The 16,700-nt window shown below is 41.4% G+C and overlaps 1 protein-coding gene across 2 annotated transcripts in view; it reads left to right on the top strand.

The window, feature by feature from the left end:
* Positions 1-16,700, top strand: part of LOC129624667 (ATP-binding cassette sub-family C member 4-like) — a 171,484-nt gene that overhangs the window by 124,895 nt on the left and 29,889 nt on the right. The window contains exons 25-28 of one of the 2 annotated variants that reach the window (XM_055542827.1): positions 2,229-2,348; positions 3,635-3,745; positions 6,413-6,513; positions 7,576-7,767. In XM_055542827.1, the coding sequence (XP_055398802.1) occupies positions 2,229-2,348; positions 3,635-3,745; positions 6,413-6,513; positions 7,576-7,662 (419 nt within the window). In that variant the 3' untranslated portion in view covers positions 7,663-7,767. The remainder of the gene's footprint in view (positions 1-2,228; positions 2,349-3,634; positions 3,746-6,412; positions 6,514-7,575; positions 7,768-16,700) is intronic. The other variant, XM_055542828.1, reaches the window with a different exon arrangement.

Here is a 16,700-nt window from a genome sequence, read left to right as displayed (position 1 = left end):
ATCCCTGCTGGAGAGAGTCAGCTGCACTTTGATCTCCTGATAAGGGAAGCAGGTGAGGGAGGCCACGCTGATGAATTCATTCCAGGACTCTCCATGTGTGAACAGGCACGTCTACTTCCTCCTCAGAAGCTTTGTCTGTGATGAATAGTGTTGATGTCACAACATTTGCTCTGGGAATGAAAGTGTGGTTCTGGTGAGTGTTCTGTACTCTCTGAAACTGGGTTCTCTGCATCAGTACACTGAGGCCCGGAATTCACCTGCATCATCCCTGTGAGCACCATGGGTCCAGATGGACTGATTTTCTGGGGTCTGGTTGGACACCTGCTGGGGGTTCAGAAAAGGCCTGAACAGAGCTCCCAGTCCTTCTTATCTGGACAAGGAGCTTAGTCTGTGTTCGTGTTGCTGTCTTTAATGTAAAGTTAAAGGAAGCTAAAATAAATAAAAATAGAGGGTCACTCAATAGAATAAAGAGGGAGAATAGTGTGGATGCTGAAGTAGTACCACAGACATGCCCTTGGACAGTCAGAAGCACCAGCAAATCACTTTAGGCTCTTTGCCTGAGTTAGATTCAAGAGGAAATGTTAGATCAAGTCCTGGTTCAAATCAGGTTTTATCTTTTAAGGAATATTACAGCTGAGGGCCTCTAACAGTTAGGGTTCCTGGTCAGATGTCCCAGTCAGGAAGTAGCCCCAGGGCTGAGTGGATGGTCAGCTGGCCCCCAGCCTAGGCTGTCCTTCCCCAGCCCAGGGCTTCCCACCCCCTCTGAGCCCCAGTGTCTCACAGGAAGAAGCCTGTTCCTTCCTTGTTGGTAGAACCAGTGACACTAAGCAGAAGAAGAGGTTCTGTGTCTTTGCCTGTCTGTACCCCAGCCCGGCCCCGACATACACCTGCAGTGCCTGTGTGCCTGTCAGTAGTGGCTGAACCAACACCCACACAGGCATTAAGATGCTGGCTAAGGAGCGAGGACTTGAAAATAATTTGGAGATTTGCCCTTGATTCTTTTTTCCCATCATTTTTTAAAATCTCTGTAGTATCCTATAAGATAAGTGATGTTCACTTCCCCTAAACATCCAGGCTTTACTAATAGGTCTTCTCTAGGAGATAAACAGGTAACAAAGGGAAGTCAGTATTTCCTGCTGATAAAGCACAAGTTATCTATCACTCATCCCGGACAGAAGTCACAGGCTCACTATCTGACCCTGACAATAGCAGGTCACAGCCTTGTCCACGGTGGGAATGAGACCATAAGGGGTCCTCCCTGCCCGGCAGCCTGCAGCCCACCTGTTCCCTGACATGCAGGAGCCTGACCCTGGTACTCACGGTCAGTGTGCTCTTAGAGAAATGGAAGGAAATGGATGACCAGTGATATGACACCAGACCCCAAACCCACATGAAATCATTCAAGAGAATAGCCACTAAGGCCACTGTCTGATTCTAAAAGGGTGATTATGAGTGTCACAGCCACAGTGACCTCCAAACACCAGGATAGGTGTCCAGCAGGCATTTGGTTCCTGGAATGGAAGTCAAGGCTGTTCAAAGGCTCCTCGTCTGCTGGGTCCTGTGGGCACAAGGGCGGTGCAGCACCAGGTGCTCCGTGACCCACACAGAGGCTCCTGGCGCAGGTGCAGGGGGAGGCCCAGGACGGGGGAGGCTGCAGACTTTCCATTCCCCTTACTCATCTCACCCTGTACTGGGTCTGGCTCTGGTCCGAGGCTGGGGATGTACTGACTCTATCCCAGCCCTTAGGCTACTCATCTGAAGTGGAGACAGCACGCAGGTAGCTCAGCAAAATTCAGGGTGGTGAGTACTCTCACAGAGAATTAAATTTTAAAATTCCACTGACTCAAATATTTATGAACAGTAATTTCCACCCAGAGGGATATCAGGGAAGAATAAGGAGGGAGGCCTTATTTGAGGAGAACCTTACTTAATGAGTTAGCAAAGAATTTCATTATCTAAATTTAGCTCCAGTTTGAATGTGGTCCAATATGGTTTCAAAACATATCTTTGATTTCCAGGTTGTTAAAGTGAAGCTTGCTTTAAGCAAGAGTTTGAGGGTTCTCATAGAGAAACCTCTTGAGAAATGATGCCATTTTTCCTCCCCAAGGCAGCCCGCCAGGAAGCCCCAGGTGTGCCGTTTGGCAGGATGTGTGACCACAGAGCCTGGGAGGCAGTGGGTTTTCTTGCATAGAGCCTCCCTGACTTTCTCTGTTTTGTGTGTTCCCCAGCTCGGAGCCCGGTATTTTCCCACTTAGCATCTTCTCTCCAAGGACTCTGGAGCATCCGGGCGTACAAAGCTGAACAGAGGTTTCAGGAAGTGTTTGATGCACACCAGGATTTACACTCAGGTCTGTAAGTTTCTGGAGATGATTTCTAAGGATGGGATGTGCTGCCCTCTGAGGCCTGACCTCCCTCTCAGGTGGTCTTGCTGGCCTGCATCTCTCTCTATGCTGCCTCACGTCCCCCTCTGCACACCTACCTCCCCCACCCCTTCCTCTCAGCATCCTCTCTGTGCTCCTCTATTCCCCTGTCACACCCCTACTTTTCTCCCCGTTATGGCCTTGTATTGTCCAATTGTCACCACGTCCTAGGTTTTGTCCCTTTAGGACAGCAGTCAATGAACATATTTTTGCGGAGAGCCAGATAGTAAACATGGTAGGCTTTGTGTGCTGTGCTATCTCTATTGCAACGACTCACCTTTCATGTTGTAGCACAAAGACAGACAAAGGGACTACATCAGCAAATGGCCCTAGCTGTGTTTCAACAAAACTTTATTTTCAGAACCACATGGTGGATTATTCCTGGCCCCAGACTCTAGTTTGCCAACTTTATTTTTAGAGCATGCAGAGTGGCAGGCATGATTGAGGAAAATAATTTCCTGATTTGTTGCTCAGTTGATACAAAGAAATTATTTTTGTGTGTGTCAGTGAAATATTTTCCCTAGATAGTGATTTCAGAATATACTCTAGGTCTGTAAAATCCTGCCTCATCTATACACTCTTTATTGCATTTTCAAGATAAAGTATCATTTTGAAAGCCACGTGCAGATCCTTTTAGCTGATGGTCATTTAGATACTGGCTCCCTGGAGAAGGAAATGGCAACCACTCCAGTATCCTTGCCTGGAGAATCCCATGGACAGAGGAGCCTGGCAGGCTACAGTCCATGGGGTCGCAAAGAGTTGGTCATGACTGAGTGACTAAGCACACCTAAGATTAAACACTGAGCAGGGCCCTGTAGTAAGTGCTGAAGGTGCTGGAAACAGGGTGAACTGTGCTGTCTGCTATCAGAGAGCTGGGAACTGTAGACCATATGGGAGGATGATCTTCATATTGAGCCCCAACACTGCAGGAAACACACCAATGAGACCATTTTTCCATCTTCTTTATGACTATAATATTTCTGTTTATAACCTGTGGGTTGAAATTTTCAATGCATGCTTTCCATGAGGCCTCTGGAGTGATTCCTATGTGTCCTATACATTGTCTGGTGTCAGAACCTAGCTTCCTGGATCTTCACGCTCCTTGGATGTGTTACTTTGCTGTCCTACTGTAGCTTAACTGAGAGAAGTGTTCTCCCTTGCTCGAAGCAGCTAACATGATATTTCTACTTGTTTATTGTGGTTCACAAATCCAGAGGCTTGGTTCTTACTTTTGACCACATTTCAATGGTTCGCCGTGCGTCTGGATATCATCTGTGCCGTCTTTTTCATTGTCATTTGTTTTGGGTCCCTGATGCTGGCAAAAAGTAAGTACAGATGTGAATATAACTGTTTGTTATATATATGTATGGTTATAATTTATACCTGCATTAAGTTGTTAAACTGAACTCTTGCCATTTTGTTTGATATCATATACCCTTTGTTTCTAATGAGTTGTATTAAAATGTTTGCAGTATTTCATTCCACAGTGTGGCCAAGAAGGGAAGTTATTTGGGTCTTGATGAGACCTTTTATCCCTTTATCTTTCTTTGAATGATTGGAGGTTTATGCATCTGTAGCAAGCAGACTTCTGAACATTCTGGGTAGTGTCCTGTAGTTGGGGAAGAGAGAACCAAGTTTACAATTAAGCTTTTTCTCCAGTTCAGAGCTTTAGGTTTTAGCTTTAGGTCTACTCAGATCTCTTGGTTGTAGGTGCCTGGTACACTGGAGTGAGAAGATGCTCTGTAGGATAGAACACTATCCTCATGACTATGTGGGTACCAGATGAGCAGATGTTGGTGTGAGTGGCATGAATTCACCATCTGTAATTACTCCATAGTAACAACACTGAATCACAGTTTTTAATAATGGACAAATGAGAGTAGTATTTTAGATTTTAAAGCAGAGGCTCTTAGAACCCAGGGCCTTGTGTTTTTTGTTTTTTGTTTTTTTTTATTCCTATAGCTGTGTTGTAAAAGACTCTGATGCTGGGGGGATTGGGGGCAGGAGGAGAGGGGGATGACAGAGGATGAGATGGCTGGATGGCATCACTGACTTGATGGACATGAGTCTGAGTGAACTCCGGGAGTTGGTGATGGACAGGGAGGCCTGGTGTGCTGCATTTCATGGGGTCGCAAAGAGTCGGACATGACTGAGCGACTGAACTGAACTGAACTGAACTGATAGCTGTGTTGTATGTTGAAAGTGTTGGATAATAGTTCTCAAAACCATATGACCAAAGTTTGAATCATCCCATTATTTCTCACCTGTATAATGCTGTCAAGTTTGCCTCAGTCCTCTTGGGATTAATGAACTAATAGTCTTTATGAATTCATAAATAGTGAAGGACAGAGAAGCCTGGTATGCTGCAGTCCATGGGGTCACAAAGAATTGGACACGACTTAGAGACTGAACAACAGCAACATGAATTTATAATGAGGTTTCTTGTTTGTTTGCTTTTTTCCCATTGTATCATGGTCTCAATCAACACATAGTAAAAGTGTAAGTAACATACTACCATTATATGCAAGGGATTCAAATATCATAAAGGAGTCTTTCTGGTAAAAGGACAGAAGGAGCCAGGTTTGGAGTTAAGAATGGGACTGAGTTGTCTCTTCAGCAAGTTGTATTGTGAAAGTTGGACAGGCACATATAAATCAATGAAATTTGAACACACTCTCACACCCTCCACAAAAATAAACCCAAAATGGCTTAAAGAGTTAAACATAAGACATGACAGCGTAATACTTCTGGAAGAGAACATATGCAAAACAGTCTCTGACATAAATTGTACCGATGTTTTCTTAGATCTGTCTCCAAAGGTGATAGAAATAAAAGCAAGAATAAGCAAATAGGATCTAATCAAACTTACAAGCTTTTGTACAACAAAGGAAACCATAAACAAAACAAAAAGACAGCCTGCAGACTGGGAGAACATTTTTGCAAATGATATGACCTACAGTGCTTAATTTCCAAAATGTGCAAACAGCTCATATAACTCAGTAACTATCAAGCTAATTAAAAAATGGACAGAAGACTTAAATAGACATTTCTCCAAAGAAGACATACAGATAACCAATAGGCATGTGAAAGATGTTTATCATTACTAACTATTAGAAAGATGCAAAGCAAAATTACAAAGAGGCACCACTCCATACCAGTCAGAATGGCCTTCACTGAAAAGATTAAAAATAGTAAAAACTGAAGAGAATGTGGAGGAAATGGAACCCTCCCACTCTGTTGGTGGGAATGTAAATTGGTACAGTCACTATGGAAGACAGTATGGAGGTTCCTCAAAACACTAAAAATAGAGTTGTCATATACCCGAGCAGTTCCACTCCCGGGCATATAGCAGAAGAAAACTATAATTCAAAAAGATATATCCATCCCTATGTTTACAGCAGCACTATTCACAGTAGCCATGCCATGGAAACTATCTAAATATTCATGAGTAGATGAATGGATAGAGTAAGATGTGGTATTTCTATATAATGGAATATTTCTCAGCTATTAACAAGAATGAAATAATGCATTTGCAGCAGCATGGATGGACCTAGAGATTATCATACTAAGTAAAGTAAGTCAGACAGAGAAAGACATACGATAATATTTACACATGGAATCTAAAATATGACATAATTGAACTTATCTGTGAAAGAGAACAGATTCACAGACATAGAAAACAGACTTCTGGTTGCCAAGAGTGAGGTGAGGCTGGGGAGAGATGGACTAGGAACTTGGGATTAGTAGATGCAATCTATTATATATGTAGAAGGATAAGTAACAAGGCCCTACTATATAGCACAGGGAACTATATTCAATATCTTCTGATAAACCATAAAGGAAAAATATATGAAAATGAATGTACATATAACTGAGTTATTTTGCTATACAGCAAAAATGAATGCAACATTGTAACTTAACTATACTTCAATAAAATAAAATTTTTAAAAAGATTGGGACTGACTTTATTCCCCTTTCTCTTCCTCATTTAGCTTTGAATCCAGGGCAGTTTGGCCTAGTGCTTTCTCTTGCCCTCACGTTCACGTGGATATTCCAGTGGTGCACCAGGCAAAGTACTGAAGTTGAGAAAATGGTGATGTTTATCTTGATGTTCTTAGCCTTTTCTAGTCTCCTTGTTATTAAATGGCATAAAAGCAGTTCTTATGTAAAATATTAGACTTGTTATTTTTACATTTTGGGTAATAGTTTTTTCGATTCTTCCTCCTCAAAATGAATATAAAATAAAATATAGACATCTTTTTCTCAGTCTTATGTGTCCCATGTCAACAGGTTTATATTCATCACAAGATGTCTTCAAAAATAATGTCTCTGTACCAGAGAGGCCCTGAAATCCTGGGGAGGATATAAGTTAATTTCTTAAGGACTAGTTTATTTTTGTTCCTTAATGAGTAATTCCTCATTTTTGGTAAAATTAGAATTTAAAATTTTAAAGTTGGTTGTTTAATTAACTGGTATTCGCCACCCCACCCCATGTTAGCATTCATTCTTGTATGTACTGAATGCCTGAATTTGATGGTGTCGCTTCTTTTGGGCAGGATAAACTCCCTCTCAGCATGTGCTATCAGAGGTATCAAGTTATGGTTGTTAAGGAGGCCTTATTATGTAAATTATATCCTGTCTTGAATATTTGCATCTTCATCTAAAGGGAGGAAAACAGTAAAAATAAAATCATTCCACTTCTATCTTCTGATAGAGCAGAAAGTTTGACTAATTATTAAAATGAGGTTTGATGATCTTTCAGTTCTGCTCATCCATAACACATGGCCCTTCTGAAGCCACAGATTATGGGCCGATGTCCATAAATATTCTTTTCTTTGACAAAATTCTCTTGTTTTTTTATTCAGGTATGAAAAGTGGATCAATAAAATCTTACCATTCATTTTTCTAATTCTTTTAGTTTTAATACCATGTTGAAGGAAGTAGCCATAAGTGAGTGTTACAAGAAAATGGCATATTATCAAAGTCCTCCTTAGATTGCCACTTCTGTCCTTTGAAGATGATAAGACCTGGGATATTCTTAACCACATAAATGCAGATATCAAGATAAAAAAGCAAAACATCTCATTTACAGTCTCTGAACATGCATAAACCAGACTTTCCATTCCTAACCCACGTGATGTCATATGTCTTTCAGATGGTGTCAGCAGAAAGGGTGGTTGAATATATGGAGCTTGAGAAAGAAGCACCCTGGGAATACGAGTATCGTCCGCCACTGGACTAGCCCCATGAAGGAGAGCTTGCCTTTGAGAATGTGAACTTCAGGCACACCTTAGATGGGCCTCTGGTATTGAAGGACCTGACAGAATGCACTGAATCAAAAGAAAAGGTTTGTTTACACCATTTGCTGCTTTAAAATCCAGATAAAGATTTAGCAACATCTGCTGTTGGCTTCCTTGTCGGTGTGTCAGGGAGACTCTATTTCTCTGTGGATGGGGATTAGATCAGTGACATTGTTGGGATTCTTTCCTGGAAACTCACCATGGACTGGGGATCTCAGCATTTCTTTACCCGTGTCGTGAGCTGCTCATGGTGGTTAGTGGACTCTGGGCTCCTGAGCTGGAATTTAACCTGACCTGGGATACTATATGTCAGGGGTCTGCAACCTCTGGGTTCTAATACTTGATAATCTGAGGTGGAATTGAGATAATAATAATAGAAATAAACTGCACAATAAATGTAATGTGCTTGAATCATCCCGAAACCATCCCCTCCTACCTCCAGTCTATAGAAAAATCATCTTCCACAAAACAGGTCTCTGGTGCCAAAAAGACTGGGGACCACTGTATATATGACACCTGATTACTCTTGCAGACTCTTCGAAGTCAGTCCTAGCTCCCTGTCCCTAACCCTCCAATATCACCTTCCTACCTATCTTTATTCTTTGTATTTCTGAAACCTTCTCATCCTCTGTGATACCCTTCAGTTGTAGCCTCCTCCTCTGTCCTTTCATCTTTTCTGTAGACTTGTCCTCCACTCACCCACACTGAGCTGTCATACCCGACCTCCCACCCACAAGCTGCTTCTTTCTTTAGCACAGGTCTGGTCCTTACTGGCCTGGGCAAGCTGCTTCTGGAACCACAGTGCAACCCTAGGTCCACTCCAAATAGGGGATGGTATGGCTAGCTTGGGACCATCAGAGAAGAGTCTAGAATCGTGACTCAGAGGTGAGGAACCAGAGTCCCCAGCTGGAGGCAGGGCCCAGAGACTCACTCAAAGTTGTTGAAAGCAAATTGAATGGAGCAGGGGAAGATCCATGTGGGAGACAGCAGAGGGATCCTGCCAATGTCCATGTCTTTTGGTGATGTTCCTTCCACACTCAGTTGAGGCCCTTGCCTGGGACCAGGGCAGAGTCTTAAAAAAGACAATGAACCAGAATAGACAAGGTGATAGGAAGTTCCACCTACCTCTCCAGCCTTGAGTCCTAACATACACACACCCCCTGTACTCAGGTCATGTATAGATCCCCCCAAAACACTGAATCCTCCCACTTGCAGGGTGCATGCTGACACTATACCTCAGAGACCCTTCCCTTCTGTCATCTGGATGGTGGATATCTCCTCAGTTTCTCAGTCGACTTTAATTCATCTGCCTCTTTAAGCCCCTCTATGCTTCCACAGGATCTATGTAATCTTTTAAGATAGTGTGTATGGTACATTTGTGTTCATAGCTGCCAAAATTGGAAGCAACCAAAATGTTCATGTTGAAAGTGAGTGGATAAACAAAATGTATTATATCCTTAAAATGAAATATTATTCAGCCTTAAAAGAGGAAGAAAATTCTGACCCATGGATGAACCCTGAGGACATGATATATTAAACAAGCCATATATGAATACTGTACGATTCTACTTATATGACATTCCTACAGTAATCAAATTCATGAAGACAGGAAGTAGGATGGTCGTCTCCAGGGACGGGGGAGGAGCAATGGGGAGTTGTAGTTTAATGGGTATAAAATTTCAGTTTTTAAAGGCAAAAAATATTCTGGAAGTTGGTTGCACAACAATGTGAATGTGCTAAACACTAAATCATCCACTTAAAATGGTTAAGCTGGTAAATTTTATGTTATTTAAATTTTACCACACTTAAATAAAGGCAACATCTATGGCATGATTTATAATGTTGGGTCTGAATCTCGCAGAATTCTGGGGCTTCTTAAGATCAGGGAGCATCTTGTTGTCATCTTTGTTCCCCAGAAAGTGGCATTCTTCATGGCACACAGAGGGTGCTGGGGGACTTAACAGGTGTGAGCAACCAGTAACCAAAACACACACACAGACAGCTTGTAAACAACTGATTACCTAGCATGTTAAATATTTAAATAACCACTATAAAACTCTCTACCATGGACCTATCTAGTGGACTATAACCATTATTTAATGACTGATACTCTTGAGATGTGAAAGAATAATCAACTCAATATCCAAATGATCCCCAGGGAGCAGCTTCACTTAGTCACAAAAGCTGGCTCCAAATTATTTCCAGTTGCATTGTAGGTCAGAAAAGAAGGGAGGGCCGCACTCTAGGTGAGGTTAATGGAAAGACATTAATCTCAGCTCTTCATAAAATCCTGTCCCTGATAGCACTGTAGGCTTGTCAGTGTTTGCTTGTCAGTAGACAATGTGTCTATCAGATTTTCCATTGTACAAAATTCTGTTAATTTGTACTAATCTTAAATTTTCTCAAAAGCCAAAAATATGAATTATCATTATATGAAACTCTGTAGTACAACTTAGGAACATAGCACACTTGTATTCTTCCATCTTAAATTTCCCAAATCATAGGGTTACTTCAAGAAAATTAGAGATACCAAGGGAACATTTCATGCAAAGATGGGGTCAATAAAGGACAGAAATGGGGTGGACATAACGGAAGCAGAAGATAATAAGAAAAGGTGGCAAGAATACACAGGAGAACTGTACAAAAAAGAGCTTCATGACCCAGATAATCACGATGGTGTTATCACTCACCTAGAGCCAGACATCCTGGAGTGTGAAGTCAAGTGGGCCTTAGAAAGCATCACTACAAACAAAGCTAGTGGAGAAGATGGAATTCCAGTTGAGCTATTTCAAATCCTAAAAGATGATGCTGTGAAAGTGCTGCACTCAATATGCCAGCAAATTTGGAAAATTTAGCAGTGGCCACAGGATTGGAAAAGGTCAGTTTTCATTCCAATCCCAAAGAAAGGCAATGCCAAAGAATGCTCAAACTACCGCACAATTGCACTCATCTCACATGCTAGTAAAGTAATGCTCAAAATTCTCCAAGCCAGGCTTCAGCAATACGTGAACCGTGAACTTCCTGATGTTCAAGCTGGTTTTAGAAAAGGCAGAGGAACCAGAGATCAAATTGCCAACATCCGCTGGATCATGGTAAAAGCAAGACAGTTCCAGAAAAACATCTACTTCTGCTTTATTGACTATGCCAAAGCCTTTTACTGTGTGGATCACAATAAACTGGAAAATTCTAAAAGAGATGGGAATACCAGACCACCTGACCTGCCTCTTGAGAAACCTGTATGCGCGTCAGGAAGCAACAGTTAGAACTGGACATGGAACAACAGACTGGTTCCAAATAGGAAAAGGAGTTCATCAAGGCTGTATATTGTCACCCTACTTATTTAACTTCTATGCAGAGTACATCATGAGAAACGCTGGGCTGGAAGAAGCACAAGCTGGAATCAAGGTTGCCAGGAGAAAGTTCAATAACCTCAAATGCAGATGACACCACCCTTATGGCAGAAAGTGAAGAGGAATTAAAAAGCCTCTTGATGAAAGTGAAAGTGGAGAGTGAAAAAGTTGGCTTAAAGCTCAACATTCAGAAAACTAAGATCATGGTATCCGGTCCCATCACTTCATGGGAAATAGATGGGGAAATAGTGGAAACAGTGTCAGACTTTATTTTTGGGGGCTCTAAAATCACTGCAGATGGTGATTGTAGCCATGAAATTAAAAGATGCTTACTCCTTGGAAGGAAAGTTATAACCAACTTAGAAAGCATATTCAAAAGCTGAGACATTATTTTGCCAACAAAGGTCCGTCTAGTCAAGTCTATTTTTTTTCCAGTGGTCATGTATGGATGTGAAAGTTGGACTGTGGAGAAAGCTGAGTGCCAAAGAATTGATGCTTTTGAACTGTGGTGTTGGAGAAGACTTTTGAGAGTCCCTTGGACTGCAAGGAGATCCAACTAGTCCATCCTAAAGGAGATCAGTCCTGGGTGTTCATTGGAAGGACTGATGCTGAAGCTGAAACTCCAGTACTTTGGCCACCTCATGCAAAGAGTTGACTCATTGGAAAAGACTCTGATGCTGGGAAGGATTGGGGGCAGGAGGAGAAGGGGATGACAGAGGGTAAGAAGGCTGGATGGCATCACTGACTCGATCGACGTGAGTTTGAGTGAACTCCAGGAGTGATGGACAGGGAGGCCTGATGTGCTGAAATTCATGGGGTAGTAAAGAGTCGGACATGACTGAGCAACTGAACTGAACTGAAGCCATTTCACTCCACAGTTGTTAACCCCTAGTTTGCTGCTGCTGCTGCTAAGTCGCTTCAGTCGTGTCCAACTCTGTGTGACCCCATAGATGGCAGCCCGTCAGGCTCTCCCATCCCTGGGATTCTCCAGGCAAGAACACTGGAGTGGGTTGCCATTTCCTTCTCCAATGTATGAAAGTGAAAAGTGAAAGGTTGCTCAGTCATGTTTGATTCTTAGCGACCCCATGGACTGCAGCCTACCAGGCTCCTCCGTCCATGGGACTTTCCAGGCAAGGGTACCAGAGTGGGTTGCCATTGCCTTCTCTGAACCCCCAGTTTATACTCCTGCTTACTTGTCCCAGTCCCCATCACTTCGTGGAATTTGATTGGGAGAGGTAGCTGTGGGGGGTCGGGGAAAAGAGAGATGTGGGAGTGAGCCGGCCCAGCAGAAGTCAGGCTTTATTCTCTTTCCTCTGTTGCTCTGATTCCTGGAAGTTAGAGTCAATATGAAAGTGTAGTAAGCACTATGCAGATTTCTTCATGGAAGAAATACTGAATAAAAATAAAGAACTAGTATAAGGTAAATGAGGCTTCCCTGGTGGCTCATTTGTAAGAATCTGCCTGCAATGCAGGAGACCCAGGTTCAATCCCTGGGTTGGGCAAATACCCTGGAGAAGGGAATGGTAACCCAGTCCAGTATTCTTGCCTGGAGAATTCCACAGGCAGAGGAGTCTGATGGGCTACAGTCCATGAGGTCACAAAAAGTTGAACATGGATAAGAGACAAACACTTTCTTTCAATTTCAAAAGGTAAATAGTACCCTAGGTTTCCTGGTTAGATTCTGGGGTGTATTTTTTATTTAGAAGATTCTGTGGTTGATTTGATCATTTTGGAGAGTCCTGGGCCATTTTAAAGCATTTTCCAGCTCTGGAGGTAGATTGAATTTGGTTGATTTTTGTTTGTTTCTTTGCTTAGAGCTATTTCCTAGATAATTCATTTTTACAGACACTTATTAGACCTCACTATAATGTGCCAAAATATTATTTTCCTACCTTTTATCCTTGTTTACATATTATTTTCTCAGCAACCCCTCTCCTCACTCCTAGACTGCCACCTTACCTAGGGGGTTTCCTAATTCCTTGTGACTTGGACTGTGGTACAAGCCAGCACCCGCATCTCCTGGAGCTTCTTAGAAATGCAGAGGCTCACCCAGACCTCTTGACTCAGCATCGCATTTGAACAAGACCTCCCAGTAAAGTCCTTTCTTTCCCATGGGCAGTTTTTGATGAATGATCACCTATGATTTCCAAGAAATGCCCTTTGACAATTTGAAGTGGAGCTCATGAATCATCTAAACCCCTGTTGTGACTGAGCATGTGTGCTTCTTTCACCACCTGATGGTATCAGAAATTAGTCCTGCTGCCCCAAGCAGGGCTCAAGGTCTGTTTGGTCTGTTCCCCAGGCACCGTGTACCCCACTTAACTGCAGGTTTCTCTCCAAGCCCAACTGTGGGTGCTGTTTTTTCCTGCTGACAGCTGGCCCACCTGACCTCAGGTACCATCTTTATTCAATGATGTCAGCTCTTGTCCCATGCACCACATTATAGGCACCTGTATTGACGTTATACTTTAACTCTCTGACCGTAGGATCCCTATATTAGGCCTGCAACTACACCTCTACCCACTTTCTCTCATCTAGTTAGACAGAAGGACATGATAAGGCTTCAGGCCATCTAGGTGATAAGGAGACCATAGCAGATGGAAAAAGGTCTGGCCGATGTGGATTTGAGTCCCATGCTGCAACTAATGGGCTGTGTTATTTCAGGCAGACTAATTCACCTTATAAGCCTCAATCTGTTCTTTTGCAAAATGGTGGTGATAGGATCTTACCTCTAGGGTAGTTGTACACCTTAAACAAGATAAAAACCTATGTATCAATCAGCATGGAGACCAGCACAAAATGAATGCTTAGACAAAGATAGTTGTCATTTTCATAGGTTGTGAAATGACCTTAACCACTTACACTGTGTAAAATTTTGTATGTTCTGTGAAAATGAAGGGTTGGACATTTGCAATTATATTTATAGCTGTGGGATTTATCTCCTGTGTCTGTCTCTCTGTTCAGCTTTTCATATACCTAGAGAATATAATAATAGATCTTTCATACATTTCTCCACCCTCAGTTAAAAATTTCAGCCCCCTGTGAAAACCTTTTTTACAAAGGACGCCACAGATGATACAAATAATATTTTAAAAAATCCAATACAGATCCTGTTGACAATGCACACAGTTTGATTTTGATAGGCAAGAAAATGTCTCTATTAGCTTTGAAAGATAGAAGGCTGTCATGATTTTTATAGAAGTTTAGAAAAAGATATAGGGTTGGGAGAAGTCTACATGAGAAGACAAATAGAGTATTTTCAAAGAATTAGCCATGTGAGACAGACTTAGTGATGTATGTTAGACAGACTTAGTGATGTGTGACAGGGTTTCAGCAGGTGGAAATGCATGTGGAAGTCCTTCTGGGAGATGGAATCAGCTTAAACAAAGGCATGATGCTCTGATTCAGTGAATGAAGAACTAGACACCTTCAGAGCATTCGGGGAAATGAACTCCCAGGTGTATAAGATATTTTCATGTTCAGCCCTCAATACTACTGAATGACCCCAAGGAATCTGACTTGTGAAGATGAAGGATGGAGAGCTTAGCAGGGATGGTTTTGTAGAAGAGATGTCCCAGGGTAGAGTGAACAGGCACAGAGCTGGCCTTCAGAAGTTTAATCCGAGAAGTGAGTGCATATGCACCCGAGTGGGCAGATGCGGGAGGCAGGGAGACAGGAGTTGTTGTGCCTCCAACAGGATGTCCTGGGAAAGTGATTTCCCTTTTTTTTGAAACAAACTGGTGCTGATTGAAACAAAGCTAAAAGACTCAGGTTTGTAATGTGCTGGGAAATGAGTGGGAACAGAAATTGGCATAGTACTTCTGGAGGGTAATTTGAAGTACTGAAGAATATGCTTTAAAAAAGTCCATACTTATTTCTCAGCAATTTCACATCTAAGAATGTATCTTAAGGGAATAATGAAGATTTCTTTTAAAGATTTCACTTCAAGGATATTTAACACACAGTTATTTATAATAGCAAAATATTAGAGACAGCCTAAATGTCCACCAAGAGGGGGTTTGATAAATAAATGATCATAAATACTATAATATTATATGGCCATTAAAATAATTATTTTTTATGAAATACCTATTGAAAACAGGTTGTAATAGTATGTTCATATTAATAACATTTTGTTTAAATGAGCAACACACACATATTCAAAGCCAGAAAAAAGATACATCAACATCTTAGGGATGATTTTAATAGAGTCTATGGTGATGACTAGCATGTATTCACTTTTCAGATTCATTTGCACTGATTATGATTAAGAAAAAGATTTGCTTTGTTTTTTAAAACTTGATATAGTCTGTCACTAAGGTGATGACTTTGGGCCTTAAAATGAGAAAGTGAGCCATGACACATTGCAGAAGTAGAAACTTCAGGACTTGGCACTATGCTGGACTCAGGAAAATCCAGAAGTAAGGTAGGCCCTCGAGCCCAGGAATGAAGTAATGAGAGTAAAGTAGGGGAGTCAGAGGAAGGGGCTGTTTGTGTGGGGCATTGGATATTGAGTTTGATGTATGAAAAGAGACCCAGCTACAAATGTCTTGATAAGTTGGTGCATTTGTCAGAAACCAGCCTTGGCCTATTTGGAAAAAACAAAGGGGCAGCTGCAAAGCAGCTAAAATAAGACTATCTTCAAGTGTCTTTGGTATTAGTAATGTAAAACTACTGATATTGGTAATACTTTCCATAAGCAATTAGTAAAAGCCTTTGGTGACCTGGGAAAAACTTCCAGACTATAGTTTAGCTGACTGAATGGTAGAAACAGCTAAAGCTGGGTATTCTTTGAGTTGCTTCTTTCTTACTCTCCTCACTGGAGTTTGGAGCTCACAGACATTTTTACAGACACAGTCCTTGTCTGTGTTCTGATGTGTTTTGATATACACATGAGAACACCCAGAAATACAGGCATACCTGGTTTTACTGTGCTTCACAGATAGTGCTTTTTTTTTTTTTTTTGCAAATTGAACATTTGTGGCAACCCTGAGTCAAGCACATCCATCAGCACCATTTTTCCTACAGCATTTGCTCATTTTATGTCTCTTTGTTGCATTTTGGTAATTCAATATTTCAAACTTTTTCATAATTATTATATTTGTTATGACTTGTGATCAGTGATCTTTGGTGTTACTACTACAATTTTTTTTGAAAGCTCAGGTAATGGTTAGCATTTTTTAGAAATAAAGTATTTTAAAATTAAGATATGTACACTGCTCTTTTAAGACATAATGCAGTTGCACATATAACAGGTTATAACATTGCATAAGCATGATTTTTATATGCATGGGGAAACCAAAAATGTCATGTGAGTTGCTTTATTGTGATACTTAGTTAATTGCAGTCATCTAGAACTGAACCTGCAATATTTCCCAGGTCAGCCTGTACACAAACACATGAGCTGTGTATACATGTACTAGAGCCTGCCTACATGCAGAAAATGGCCCACCTGTATTATATAAATTAGAACTTATCATAAAGTAGAAGGTGGCTGCAAAGATATATCAAATAAGCTACTTTTCTTACATGTAATCTCTATAAACTCTTGTCTGAACTACAATTATTGATTTTACAGATTAAGCTTTGGAAACTTGGAAATATTCAAATGAGAAAGTATGTAAAGTTCA

Source organism: Bubalus kerabau, chromosome 12 (assembly GCF_029407905.1).
Source record: "Bubalus kerabau isolate K-KA32 ecotype Philippines breed swamp buffalo chromosome 12, PCC_UOA_SB_1v2, whole genome shotgun sequence".
NCBI lineage: Eukaryota > Metazoa > Chordata > Mammalia > Artiodactyla > Bovidae > Bubalus > Bubalus kerabau.
This window is presented reverse-complemented; position numbering and strand designations above follow the sequence as displayed.